Raw genomic sequence first — 15,033 nt, 5'->3', positions numbered from 1 at the left:
AAAAGCCATTTCTAACCACTAGAGGGAGACACAAGTTCAATGTAACCTGAACTGAGAGTTTCAAGCAGTTGAACAAATTTAAAGACAGTTTATTTATTTATTTATTTATTTATTTATTTATTTATTTATTTATTTGTTTGTTTGTTTGTTCACTAAAACTTAAAACTACAAATTAAACAATTCGCTAAAATAAAAAATCACATCACTGAGTATGTTTTGACAACTAATGTTGTCCTCCACAAGGAATTTGAACTAAAAACAATGTTCTACTTCCCAAATTAGAAAGTAACAATTTTATCTAAAAGTAATTGTCTCACAAAAATAGGTCAAACTGTGCACATATGCACATTTAAAAGTGAATATGTGTTGCCAAAACTACTAGCTCTCAAAAGGTTTTAATTGGATGGCTAATCATGTGATTATCAGAACAGATCTAACATTAACGTGATGAAAGTTTCTATTAATTGGTTGCTTAAATGATTTAATGTGGCTTTAATGATTTAATGTTTTATAGAAATGTTCTGAACTTACAAACACTGGGTGGTTTTTAGGGTTTTTTGACCCCAAAATGGATTCAAGTGACTAATTTGTTGAATTAGAGGTACTAAAACTTTAGGTTAAAAAAATACCACCCTTAGCATCAGATAGCTAGCAACAACTCATGTTATTTTAGGAAACCAAACTCCCTGTTGTTTAGTACAAACTAAGGTTATTGACAAGGCCAACAGAGTTAAACAAAAAATATCATCTTAGTCTTTAAGTTGTACATGCTTACCAGTGGTGTCATAGTTCCACTAATCAGCTAGCAGAACTAATTTTTGTACAGCAGATTAGCTTTTTTACTAATTTTAGCAGACCAATTAGCTTCCGCTAAATAGGTTTTGCCAACTTGAAGTCTGCTAACAGCTAACTAACAAACTTACATGAACATGTTTGTGTCACCAGCTCATAGGCCAAGCCTGTGACACAGGCAAGTCCTGAGTGGTCATATTAGCRGTTAGTGTTAGACTCYGCTAATTTTTACTTGTTTAGTGTTRGTTTCTACTTCTTTCTTTACTTGTTTAGTGTTAGTTTCTACTTCTTTCTTTACTTGTTTAGTAGTTTAGCCATGGGTTCAGCATTTGCAAAGCAAACATTTTGGTAGCTGTGCCCACCACTGTTGCTAGTCTTACATCTGAAAAGCAAATATCCAGTCAGTACCAGTTTGGTCAACTAAAGACAGTCAGCCCAACCTATGACCCCAATCCAGCAAACGAGTTATCAAAACAACCCAGCAGTTTTTATAAAATTGAGTCCTAATTTCTTTATTTTCATCCTAAATTTGATGTTTTATTGTTTTTGTTGAGAGGACATGACAGAAATTAAGACCATATTTCGAAAGAACAAACATATACAGGCTAGTACAATTATACCTTTATTTTCAAATAATAATTAAAACACATTCAACAAAACAAACACACAAACACACACGTATACAAACAAAACAGGCATCAGTATGGTGCAGGAGTGGTTTAAAGACTTGCACCTTTATAAAAATCAACTAAAGCAACATGTTTTCACAGCATAGCATGTTAAAAATAAARATAATAAATGTACAATATTTACAACATACACATATTCTTTTGTAAAACATGCTTTAATGGAATGTTTTGTAGCTTAACTTAGAATAAAAAACATAGATACAATTACAAATAAAATAAGTTCTGAAAGTACTGCATATTAAACCAGTGATAGTGCAGTTATATAATACATTAAATAAAATTAAAGCTACATCTTTGCAGTACGCTCTCGTGTCTTCTCTCCTAAATGCTACATATTAAGCAGACCACTGAATCGCTTCTATCGCTGACGTCTCTGCTGCTCAACATCTGACAAAGCAGTTCCTGTGAATTGTTGCTTCACACGCTGGGAGCAACTCCGGCTGGGATTGTAGGCTTTTATTATCCCTCTGATAGTGATCTGTTGTTTGCACATGTCCAGACAAGTGTCAGCCTATTGTTTCATTTCATGACCATCTCTGCGGCGTTGCCACAGGGCCGAGGCCTTGGGCCTCAAAGTCTAATCCTGTCCAGTGTGTCGAAATTCCAGGCACTGACTGAATCATTCCAGTCTCGCGGTCATACTCCCAAATGTTGTCGTAGTCCACTTCCTGGTCATCTGGATCGGTGGGTTCCAGGTACGAATGGCGGTCTGTAAAAGCGAGCAAAGATTCAAAGGCTTTTAGTTTCAAGCTGTGAAAGTTAAACTTTGCCCTGATTTTGTAAACTTGGACAAATTCCCAGAGCTGTTGTCGCAAACTTAAGCTTAGAGTTGAACCYGAAGCGTAACATACCACTGCAGCAACACTCGCATTCTTTTGGTACAACAGGTTTCCTTTCTAACACCGTAGGAAAACAGTCTGACAAATTAACTCACATAGTAACAAGTTTAAGATTTCCTTTGCAATAAAATTCCTGCTCATGTTCTCAGCTCTGTGCTGTCTGTCATAATGGAGGAGTAGATCCTGTCTGCCCTGTTCATTTTTTTACAGTAATTTACTCCCTAGCGTTACTGGCTGCACTAAGCTCCATTTCAACAACACATTTGCACACTTCATGCAACTTGACTTCTGTAACCTTTTTAACGTCTGCCTACCTGCTGACAGCTAAACAATCCAGGAGCATTCAGCGTTAAATTTACAGTTTACTGGAGTGCAAACAATGTTCTCGGTCTTATAGGTCAAATTCAGGAAGGATGACTTGAATAACTCATGCTTGTCAGAAAACATGATGCATTGGTTTTAATAGTATTTATCATTTAACTCATGAGTCTCTACACCAAATGTATTGCATGCATGATCAGACAATAACTTATTGGACACAAGTGAAGAGATTTGTCTGGTTTGTTTTTGTGTGGAGTCAGCTCTTACCAGGTGAATAACCATAAGGCATTTGTGCGGCGTTCCTCACAGAGCTCAACGGGAGAGGGATCTGTCACAGATGTGAAAACAAAGAAAGTCACTTCCGATGTAGGACAACAACAAACATTCTCCTCTTCCCTAAACTATGCGTTTCATCTGTGGCATCTGTTTAAATAGCTCCTTCAGCGCAAGTATATAAACTTACTCCACTACCACAAAGTACACCAGCACTTCCCCTTCACACCACAGCATTCCAGAAACTGGAGCGCCCTGGGAGATGTGTGTGTGTGTGTGTCAGGTGTGTGTATGTTTTTGTGCTCCTCACCTGCTCCCGGACTTGGCTGGGCGCGGGCAGCAGCTTTAGCCTCGACACGGCTTCCGCTCTCTGCTCTGCTTGGTTCTGAGGGGTTTCCAAGTCTGGACTCAAATCCGGACCCCGGGAGTTGTGGTTTTTCTGACAGCGTCTGCCCATCGGAGGGGTTTGAAGTTTAAAGGAGGAGGGTAGGAGCTGGGAGTTCTGATGATGGTGGTGTTTCTTGATTGGCTCGTGGCGGWGCTGGAGGTCTTGATGATAGTGTCCGTGCTGGATTAGTTCGTTCCAGCTCTGCTGCTTAAAAAATTTAAATAAATAACAGAACATGTCAAAACAAGATCTATAAGAGCAGGTAAAACAGGAGTTCAGATGACTAAAACTAAGTCTGTTTGTTTATTCAAAATGTAAAAATAAAAAATGGTCATAAACAAATCAAAAAGAAAAAATAAGTAGGTCCTCTGGATGGGTTCTTCTTTAGTGAAACGTTTCGTCTCTCCTCCAAGAGACTTCTTCAGTCTTATGAGTTTCAGGGGAACTCAGCCTTAAAAGCACTGCCTCCACATGGACCAACAGGTTAGTCACATGCAAAAGAGGGCCATCGCCTAACAATAGGCTTGATTGGCTCTATTGTTCATACAGGGTCATGTGCCCCATCACCTGACTTATTGGTTTGGATGTTGAGCTCCGCCTGCACTCACTACACACACATAACATGACACCTAAGAACCACAGCATCCAAACCAATCAGTCAGGTGATGGGGCACATGACCCTGTATGAACAMTAGAGCTAATCAAGCCTATTGTTAGGCGATGGCCCTCTTTTGCATGTGATTAACCTGTTGGTCCATGTGGAGGCAGTGCTTTTAAGGYTGAGTTCACCTGAAACTCATCAGACTGAAGAAGTCTCTTGGAGGAGAGATGAAACGTTTCACTAAAGAAGAACCCATCCAGAGGACCTACTTATTTTTTCTTTTTGATTTTTTTCTACCTGGATTACTGAGATGCATCAGGAYGCCATAAACAAATGTTTTTCTGCACTTAAAGTTGTTTTGAGGGTTTACCACTATAAATGAGCTGCCGACACATTTAGATTTAGTTTATGAAACTTTCATTTGATGCAACTTAACACACAAAAGTTGCTAAGGCTATTACTGGGACAGCAATTTGTCCAAAACAAAGTRCATTGTCTTGTGTATTCTACATCAGATTACCTTGTATTTTATTGTTAAACATCCTTGAAGAACCCAATCCCACTTTGAACAGTGTGTGTTTCCTGCTTGATATCAGACAGGCTGTGTGGATGTAAGATGAAACATTGGATCCARTGTCGTTGGCCCACTTACCGCCGGCCTGGCCTCCTCCAGGGAGTAGATCTCAGGGCTGCAGGGCTCGTCGTAYAGAGGCGACAGGGGTTGTCTTGGGGCACACATGTCTGAGTGACGCTGCGGTGCATTCAGAGGGAAGTTCAGGGACGTCTGTGGAGTGCTCCAGCTGTTTGACTGATCACAAATTCAAACAGACGTTAGTAAGGAAACAAAAATTGGTTGCTAGATTTACCTTTTTTTCCCTTTGGCCTTTTAAAAGAAAGAACTCAAAACCACAATCAAGGCAAAACATTGATCATATCGTCATCGTATGGCCAATGTGGATGGATATTGTATGCCCATTTAACACAACGATTTAAAGATTGTGTTAGGTTGGCATATTGCATCATATCGATTGCAGACTTGTGAATTTAACTGAATTAAAATCGTATCATGACAGACTTTGATGTTGAGAAACATTGCATCATCATCCAAACAAATCCATGTAATTTTGTATTGCGATAAAGCTGCTGATTTGCACCCCTAGTTTTCCACTACCACTCACTATTATCTGAAGCAGGGGAGCAGCAGAAATCCCTTCTTAGCAAAGCAGCTCGACTTTGTTTATGAATCACAACAGACACATAATTCTACACTCCATTAAGTAGATTGATCTTTCAACTTCAGTTTGCACCAATGACATCTTCCTTCATCTGTAAACATCATAAAGAAGACGAGCCCTCTCGGCCTGCTGTTTGGCGTTTCTATTTCCATCGCTGTGCACGTGGCATGTGAAGTCTCAAAGGGAATATCTGGTTATCAAGTTAGGAGCCAAAGTGAATTACCTTGACRAGCGGGGCTTTCTCCGGCCGCTGTGGACTGGCACGGTGCAGGGCTGAGTAGGGGGTGCTGTAGAGCTGGGAGCTGTCTGCAGACTGCAGGTGGGAGCTGTGCTGAGGTGAGGCGTAGCGCAGGGGCAAAGGTCTGAGGTCGCTGTCGGGCCTGGTGTGTGAGGACACACTGTTGGTCCTGCTGCCCAGCCGGGCTGTCTCGATCGAAGACGGACGACTGGAACTGAACTGTAAAAAACMCAGTCACATTCAGTGAAATAAGAACCTGTGCTTTCACAGCTTTAAACACTGATGATTAGAAAAACCAACATTAGAAACTGAAATATTAATCCTTAAAGTTAGATTTCTGTTTTCAGCAAACAAATGGAAAAAATGGCCTTGATCAGATTTATTGGGAGAGTGGTGGTTAAGGTCAGGAGTTTACCAGGGACATTTCTTCTGGGCGCTCTGCCCTCTTTTTAAGCTAATTGGACGGRCGGGCAGCCGAGGCAGCTCCTCTCCTGGGGGAGTTCAGTAAGAAGTCCTGATAATGCAAACTGCTTCTCTACTTCATTAGATATCAGAAGTTCACACACAAAATGTAGTTTCTGCTGATTCAGAATTTAGAGGATGGTCATGATACTTCACCAGTTTGTTGTTGTTTTTGTTTTATTTATATTCTCATCACCTGAGCACATGTAATGGGAGTACTTTGTTCTTCAGACTTGCTTAATAATTAACTTTGTGAAAGAGCAGGTGTCACTTGTTTCTATTTAAACAGTCCCCATACAGAAGACAAAAGATATTTAACTCCTCTTATGCTCATTTTTATGGAAACGGTGTGTTTTGTTAAGATTTACTGAATAAAACCGAGCTGACTTACACAGAGAGGTTCAGAGTATCCTGGAGACTTGAGCTTTTCTTCCCGAATGGGTAACTGAAGGCTTTGGGAGCCAGTTTCTCCTGGTGCCTGGCTGTATWTGAGAGACTCTGATCGTCCTTGACTGTTTCCACTCCACCTGTCAAACTTTGTTGGTGCCTGGAGAGCAAAAGACGCAATATATTATTTTATTTTGAAATAAACAAAAGTMATCAAATTTAGGCAAAACATTAGGCCATTGAGACAAAACTGAACGTGGCCCAGAAAATTGCTTTTACGTATAGCAAAATCCTCTAGGCAACAGAGTTCATTTACATGTAAATGACACGACTGTTATAGAAACAAACCTAATATATAAGCTATTTACTTGCAACAATTTCAAGAGACAGAGCACTTTCTTCCTGCTTCAACATGTGTAATGTGAAACGGCTTGACTCTACTTGATCCGTTGATGTTGTGCCTGTGAGTCACAGATCTGATTGGTTGAGTGTGTGTGACATGCTGGGCTGCTTTTAAGCATTCCTCCTTACCAACAGTAAAACAATATCTTCAAACCATGCTATTATTATAATAAAATACATAAATAAAGYGGGACAAGCAGTGAAAAGGGTTTGTAAACAAAATGCTTAACCCCACAYGGAGAGCTCTTTTCAACAGCCTCGAACACAACGACAAAAAAGAAAAGCAAGAGGCCCTCACCTCTGTGCTTGTCGGGGTGTAGATGATGTCATAAACTGGGGGCGGGGGGCTGACGACGGGCACATCGGCAGCTTTGAAATGCTGGATCCAGTCACAGAACTCGGGCCGATCCTGACAGGACACCACGATGGGGTTGATCATTTTGCCTGGGAGGAGAGGGAAGTAGAGACAAAGCCTGTCATTTGGTCTGCTTGCTGGATGGAATGTGCTACAGTAAGATTGTTATTCATCAGAGGATAAAGCCCCCTCCCTATTCACGGAGGGGGTTACACTCTGTGACGCCAGCAGATTCAAAGCAGAAGGCCACTTAGCATAAAGCACACATGGGGAATGTGCATTTATTATCACGCCTTTCTTGAAAACGTACCACTGATTCACTGTACTAACCTTCAATCTTAAAGGTGTTGGGTTTGACGTCTTGACAGGGAGTGGTCACTGTAATCATGTTGAGTGGAAGCTTGCCCTGTAATCASAATGACTCTTTTAATACAGCTCCTTTATGCAAACACACACTGTGCAGAAGAAGAACATATTTCAATATGAACAGTAAAAGAAGCTCAGTACCTTATAAAAGAGACCATTGGGCTCCTCTGATAGGATGATCAAGGTTGATGGATACATCACCAACAATCTGTCACTCTGTTGCTGTGAAAAAGGGATTTTATAGTGAGCACAGTAAAACATGTGCAGTCACTGAGCTATTTAAAAAAATATATATTGCATTTTCTTATTTTTCTGCTGCAGGAAGTTCTAATGGTTATGTAATTACATTTTATTAATGTAGAAAATCATTACCAGTGTTCTCTGTTTTGTGGCGGTTTTAATGTTGCGAAAACAACACACCACAAAACAAAACAAAAAAAAGGGCAAATGCTGATAACTTCTGGAAAGATAGCACCTTGAGCCGAGGCACAAAGGCCACCATTAGACCCTGAGCAGATGTTAAAAACACACAGACTTTATCTTTTAATACTGTGCTGAGAGGCAAACCGAAAACCACAATGGAAGCTAAGGTCGAACCAGTTCGTGGGAGATTTAAAGGTGCGGCAAATCGAGAGTTTATGTTTTCTCACTCTTACAGGGTGTGTCGAGAACAGACAGCTGACATTCCAGCTGCGAGGTGAGTCGCCGTGCGAGCTGAGCCGATGCCTCTCACACACCCAGGGCTCTAAATCACATCAATACAGCTGCCGCTCGCTTCCCAGAGAGCATTAACAGACATCCGTGCAAAGACATGTCAAGACTACTGTTTTGATTACCTTCGACGTGAGGCTGCTTTGGCAATATGCGTTGCACTTTTATTTGATTTGTTGTGATGGAGTCGGATATTTTTAATCAGGTGGATGTGAGTCTTTGACTCTGTGATGCAATGTAACAGGAAAACATAGGCTGTATAGATAAACAACCGGAAGCCAGTAATCGAAACACTCTCCACCCYTTTTCACTCCTTGCATTGTGTTGAGGTAATGTGCCTGTTGCACAATCTGAAAAACCATGAGTCACCTGGATTTAGCACTGATGTTATCCTACTTTTATTCATCAAGTGAAAAATTCCCACASCTTTTAAAAACCACGTTTGCACGATGAGTTGGAGTCTGCTGCACTGAGCATTTCCATGAATAAGCAAGTGAAGCGTGTCAGAGGTTTAATCATACCGAGCAGGGCAGGTGCTGCAGTCGGACTTTGGTGACGTAGGTGATGGGGCCCAAACTGTCCCGCTGAGAGCCCTCCCACTCGAAGATTGGCTCTCTGCTGATGGAGTTTCTCAGGTCTTCTCGTCCTTCTGGAGCCTTGTCTTGGTTTAGCTACAAAAAAAAACAAAAAAAAGCAAGCGTGTGTTGAATAAATTGAAGTAGAACTCGAGTGCTGAGAAGATTTAAAAACGCATGTTCTGTCTCTTCTCCTCTGTCATGCTTGTTTTTTTTCACGTTTCTAAATAAACTTTCTAAATAAATTCAATTTAATTTTTTTCACGTTTTCTAAATTAATAATTTTCTTCTTATGTGACACAACCAGGCTTGTGGGTTTCATCAGCTGACTTCACCACCTGTTAATGTAAAATAAGCTCTTAGATATGAGGGTTGGTATAAAGCAGATCTCGATGCCGGTCAGACCTCTYCCTGTATAGGATCCAAGGCTTCAAGGAAAGCAGGCAGTGATCTTTCATGACTCACTGTATTTACACAGTCTCACATCCTGTTTCAATGAGCCTGGTGGAAATTTGGCCAATATATCAGGCGGATTAAAAGCACACAGTCAAGTATGTATTATAGTTTGGAAATAGGTATTTTGASCTGTCAGTGTGTGGCAAACACCAGCTTTAACAGTTATGTAGCAAGGGAGTTCACAGTAACTCTGTTATTTACACAAATACTTTTGCTACTTTGACATATCAGAGTGTTTCAGACTAAGTGCTGCTCCAATTACCCTCACTCTGGTGTAGTTTTCAGGTGCAATAGCAGTGCCTCCGTTAGCCTCGATGTTTTCCTTGAGAAGACTAAACCAGAGGTCCATGTCGTCTTGGTTGGCGCAGTAGACGACRATGGAGTTCAGGCTGACACCTGCAGGGTTCAAAGGTCACAAAGCCAAAAGGAGAAAGTGTCAGCCTTTTTTTTTTAATATTGTTCTGTCATGTTAGCAGAAGATAAAGACAGTTCACTCTCCGTCTTGTTCTTAGTTTACAGCAGGGTTATGCAACCAGAGCAGTAAATAATAACACATGTTCGGGACAGTAAACCAGATTTAAGAGCTTCTGCTGAAAAAGCCCCCCATGACCTGCGGTGTTTGGCATTTAAAAGGCAGAACAAACTCTCCCTCCCACAGACTGCTCAGCCAGAGGGACTGATCAGAGCTCCAGCTATCAGTCCCACACATGCCAAAGACTATTTCACTCCAACTCATGGCCGTGTTCTCTATAATGGTCAGGAATCAAACGCTGGATGTTGACTTCTCCTGTTTAAAACCTAATTAAGGACTTTGACCACAACTGTTCCCATAACAGTTAAATTCTTTCACTCTCTTTAAGTGGTTTTATCCCCAATTCCAGTAAGCCAGCCAGCGTGAAAACTCTTAAACTTTTAGTTAGGTCACAGAAGCCACAAGGCTACTGTTAAAAGTAATTCTCTATTAAAAACTAACTTTCACAGCCACGTTCGCCCCAAACCATGCGTGAGTTGTTGGGAATGCTTAAACATTCCTCCCTGAACTGGGTTTGCTTCGTCACTTTCCAGCTCCCCAACACTCATCTCACGGAGGAAATCTCCTCAACATAACTTCCTTTTGACTCAGAAATGTATCCCACTTCCTGTGAGCGTTTCAGTCAGTGATGTCTCCCAAAAGACAAATAAGTGTTCACACGTGAATAAGAAAAGGAGGAAATCTGATACTAAATACTGACGAGGTGGGCAAAAACAAATTTCACGATAAGTAAACTTCAAATAATCTTAATATTTTGACAACAGACTTTAGAAGCAATATAAACGCAAAAATCTTACATTGAAAGGCCCAGGATTAACTTTGTTTTTCTCACTCAGCTATTTTGGATCAATTTACAATTTTATCTTGAAAGAAAATCTTAGCGTTTGTTGACTTGAGCTTAAARGCTAATCCGACATTTTTAGCAGACGTTAACCTGAGCGGTTACCGGAATGCTTCATAGATTATATGCTGTGACAAGACTAAGAGCGATGGCCAGGATTTTCTGCGTGACAGCTGGGCTGACTGAAACGCACCTGTCGTCTAACAAGCGAGGCTTTTAAAAGCTGGTTAACCCCCCCACCCCACACACACACACACACACCCTGACCAACGAGGGGTGAAGGGGGGGGGGCCCCAATTTAGTCAGTCTTGGATTTGACAGGAGGTGAAGAGGTGAAACGGGTCACAGCACCGAATCACCGAAACAGGATGAGACAGGAAACACTCAAGCCTGAAAATAGTGTGAGCTTTCTTGCTTGTTGTCTTTTAAGCAAAATGAACTTTGACTTTTAATTCATTGCAAATGAGGAACATAGCAGACCACAAGCAGAGGAAACAAAAGGAGAGAATATTATAATGAGGGRTAAAAGAATCCAGCCCTAATTTATAAAATGGATATATATTTGAATGATTCATTAGATACAATCTGTAGAAGTAATAAAAACACAAACGATAATTATAAAATACCAACGCTCTGTGCCAAACACCCACTCAAATTCTTTTTTTTTCTTAGTGAAGATAAAGGTACCGTTTATTTGGAAGGCATATTCCTGCGGCTGGCTGTGGTTACAGTTCTGCTGCAGGTTGCAGATGGTGAGTTCCTTCAATGGAAGTGTCCCCTGCAGACAAACCAACCAAAACTTTATCAATATTTTCTTAATCATCATCTGCTTATAATGACTGCTCAAATCCAGATTTATAATTGAAAAATTAAAAAGTAATAGTAAAAAAAAACATTCACCATTGCACTGAGATCAGACTCATGAGACAATGATGTATTCCCGTCTGTCTTTCTTTCGAGGACACGTGCAGTCTGACTAATACATACAGGTGCTTAGCTGTCTCTTTTTCAACATTAAGTCAAGTTTTCACGAACAGTAAATCGATGATTAACGACCGCTTAAAAATTTTACGAGACAGGTGGAGAAACTTGATCATACTTTCTGTTTACCAACRCAGCACCGGTAGGCAGGAAGCAAGTCAAAAGCTGAGGATTACATCATTCAAAACCTATAAACCTTTTTTATTTTATGTTGAGGCAGAGAAGGAGGAAGCACTAACCTGGTATGTTAGTCCAGTCGTGTTGTTAGAAACAAAGTGAAGATGTGTTTCGAAGAGATCCAGGAAGCAATCGTGAATATCCTGCGGAGAAAAAGACAAAGTTGATGGAACTTGCCTGTGTTTCACTGTCCTTCTAGATTGTTTGTTCCCACATGACAATGCTCAGGGTTGGCCATTACTAATTCAWTTTGTTCATTTAATCTATATTTCAGCATCGTGTTCAGTTCGTCCGGTGATTCATTGAAATGTTCGAATAGGAGACTGAAGACTTTCTTTGTGGTCGTGTTTTCTGTGAAATACATTGTGTTCTTTTGCCATTTGTGACGTCATTTCATCAATCTTTTCTCACCGCTTTTCTGACAGTGGTGTGTCACAGCTCCGAAAAAAATAAAAAAATAAAAATTACAGTTCCCACCGCAAAGAGGTTGCCCTCTATCAGTCCATGGGATCAGAGCGACTCTCTACCCCGAAGTTTTCTGTTAGGGATGTTTCACAACTGCRGCAGAGGGAAAGCATGTCCAAACACAGGCTGCAGAACTCTTAGTGGGGAACTGCTTGGATTATTCACAGCAAGCCACTATGTCAAAACCAAAGYGTGTTTTTAAAAAAAAGCTGCACAACAACATCCTGTTACTTTTCATCTTTTATTTTTTTATTTTTTTCATGGATGACTGGGATGATGTGTCACTCGAAGCTTAACGTGTTTAAAACCGCAATAACGACCCTAAAGCTTTTTGTTTGTGTTMTTTTCTTTTACAGCTGCTTTCCTAACGTTTCATCATGCAGTCATTTTCAGGCTGKCTGTTGCTCCACTCACCTGGCACTGGGAGAAGCGGAAGCAAACTTTGGARCTGTGAATCATCCGTCCGAAATTCTTCACGTTAATGCTGCTTTTCTTCCAGCCGCTGGCCGGGTCGTAATGGAACGGAGGGTCCCATTTTATGTTCTCTATGGTCCGCAGGTCTTTGGGGGACATTTCCTGCAAGCGGCCACAACGTTAGTGGAACGCACAAACAGTAAAATAGCTGCGAGTTCAAAGAGGAGTTCGGAGATGCAGAGAGGAGATCATGCAGTTACCTTGAAGGGGGTGACTGTGCTCAGGATGTTTATGATGCTGTTGGACTTCTCTTGCCCCTCTTGGGGATTCTTCCTGCGAAACAGGCGACTGCTGCTCAGGAGAGAAACATTTAACGTGTTACYACTCTCTCTCAGCACAAGTTTTAACTCCTGACTTCCTGTTCTCTCTGCTGATTGACAACAGATGTGTAAATAAATTGTTTCCCATCAAGTGAAAGATCCCTAATGACATTTTCTCCCTTGTCTTACAAATCAATCAAAGTCCTTTCCTTTGTCCCTACCAGCAGTGGCAGACATGGATTAGAGAACAGTCAGGTTTTGTGCCTCTGATAGCGAGGACATATAGGRAAATCAGCATTCAATGTGTCCCTTTGTTTTGCATGTCCCTCATCTGTTAGCACTGCTGTCACATTTTTATGAGGAAGCACCCCTCGCTTCGCAGATAAAGGCGAGGGGTGCTGCTTCCACAATCACAGCCTGCAGTTTTATCTGCTTATCTGAGCACACGTGGACCAGTGTCCTCACAGCGCAACAACGCAGGCTTTTGTTGCACGGTGGGAATCAAGGTCTGCCTATTCAGGAAGTCCACGACATTTATCATTCATGGGTGTCAAGTGAATGATACTGTTGCCTTTAAACCCCACCATTAAAAAAAATGCATTCATACACAAAGAAAGGTATGAAAACCACACACTGGCATGCATTGTGCAGTTGCATGGGGATAGAGGAATGTGTCGTAGATAATAGGCAGGTAGTCGTTTTGCACACCCAACATTCTTCAGGTCAAAGCTGTGGCATTCAGCATCACTGACTCCTATTCTCTTTGGGGAATACCTGAGCCTCACCTGATTCAGCGACACAAAGAGTTRGAAGGCCACAGGAAAGAAGACTGAATGCTCAGCTTCAGCTGAAACACTAAAGCCCAGTCGGAAGCTGAAGTTTGAGCTATAAAAGTTTTATTTAAACTCAGGGCTTTTTAAACTTTTCCTGCCTATTTTTTTATTTAAATACAAAAAAAGTCACACATATGTAACACATATTTGTGGATAATAATCATACAGGACAGGACAAGGTACTGGAGTCTCACAGGGCTAATCAGAATCAGATGTGATGGTCCAGCAGGGGTATAGCATGCCCAGGCATATACCCCTGAGGGGTTTTAATGAAATTATATAGACAACAAAATTAATCTGCTTATGTTTGTACAGTAATTTCCTGTTTTTGAGTGTAAATCCTTCAGGTCTAATCTCAACAGATTACAGTGGAAAAACAAAGTATGTCATTAAGCAACATATCTGAACTGTATTTGTGATAATGAGTGCCAAATCTTGACTTTTTGCAGGATTAATGGCAGCTGAAGGAGATGTAAAGAGGAGACAAATGGTAACAGGATCATTGACAGTTGGCCAGACAGGCACCGGGTCATGGACGACCATATGATCCTAAACCGAGCCTGACAAAATTCACAACCCTCAGCTCAAATCCTGAGAAATACCAAGAATCCCTTCCATCTGAAATACTGTCTAAAATAACAAAGTACAGTCAAGGACATGACATGTGCTCAGAGTACACACTGACACGAGCTGAAAACTTTGAATCAGATCAAATCTTACCTGTTTCTGCGGATGAAACTCTTGGACAATGTGAAGTTGTGCTGGGGGACACATGAAATGCTGCTCCCCATGTTGCTCTGCTCTTCAGTGGGGGGCTTTTGTAGACAAACTGTACTCCGTCTATGATGGGTGAGTGCAATCCAAGAGAGCTGTGTGCTCCCTGCAGAAATCAGACTTGTTCTGAGAGAACTGGGCAGGGTGAGAGTGAGTGGAGGAAAAAAAAAAAAAGTCAGTATGAGTTTGTCTGCGTAAAAAGGGGTGGAGTTCAGGGTTGTGTCACAGACTGTGTGGTGAATAAGCAGTGGGATTCACACTGACTGTGGGCTACTTCTGTCTGCTGAATCAATCCACACAACAAAGGGCAGGGGGCTCGGGAGAAGTGGGCCATTTCACACCTTTCAGGGGCCAAATGGAGCTCAATCAGCTGAAATAAGTGGTTCACTGGATGGTGTGTGTCAATCACTGGGAGGGCAGGGGACTTAACCACTGGCATGTCCAGACATAAAAACACATCCACACTTCTATTTATTACCAACCTTCATCGCATGAGACTCATTTTGAAATTTAGTATCTGGGGAGTTCACATCAAGCCTGCCTATTGTTTTGGTTATAGAGATTTACTTAAAGCAACATGTAATCTCACCTTGAGGTATATATATA

The 15,033-nt window shown here is 41.2% G+C and overlaps 1 protein-coding gene across 2 annotated transcripts; it reads right to left on the bottom strand.

The window, feature by feature from the left end:
- Window positions 1-1,348: 1,348 nt before the first annotated feature.
- On the bottom strand, window positions 1,349-14,632 carry plekhn1 (pleckstrin homology domain containing, family N member 1). 2 transcript variants are annotated; one of them, XM_014015750.1, is made up of 16 exons: window positions 14,374-14,632; window positions 12,761-12,851; window positions 12,501-12,662; window positions 11,684-11,764; window positions 11,151-11,241; window positions 9,353-9,486; window positions 8,581-8,730; window positions 7,490-7,570; window positions 7,313-7,388; window positions 6,926-7,071; window positions 6,230-6,385; window positions 5,362-5,595; window positions 4,556-4,711; window positions 3,225-3,506; window positions 2,909-2,969; window positions 1,349-2,190 (listed from the first exon to the last, which is right to left on the bottom strand). In XM_014015750.1, exons 1-16 carry the CDS (start codon window positions 14,442-14,444, stop codon window positions 2,006-2,008), a joined length of 2,157 nt encoding a protein of 718 aa, XP_013871204.1. In that variant the 5' UTR covers window positions 14,445-14,632; the 3' UTR covers window positions 1,349-2,005. The 2 variants fall into 2 exon arrangements, with proteins under 2 accessions (XP_013871204.1, XP_013871203.1); XM_014015749.1 differs by having other exon boundaries at window positions 1,350-2,190; window positions 3,225-3,509.
- Between the last annotated feature and the right edge of the window lie 401 nt (window positions 14,633-15,033).

The sequence above is a fragment of the Austrofundulus limnaeus genome, unplaced genomic scaffold (genome assembly GCF_001266775.1).
Source record: "Austrofundulus limnaeus strain Quisiro unplaced genomic scaffold, Austrofundulus_limnaeus-1.0 Scaffold134, whole genome shotgun sequence".
In the NCBI taxonomy this organism is placed as follows: domain Eukaryota; kingdom Metazoa; phylum Chordata; class Actinopteri; order Cyprinodontiformes; family Rivulidae; genus Austrofundulus; species Austrofundulus limnaeus.
The sequence above is the reverse complement of the archived record's forward strand: the minus strand, read 5'-3'. Positions and strand labels throughout refer to the sequence as shown.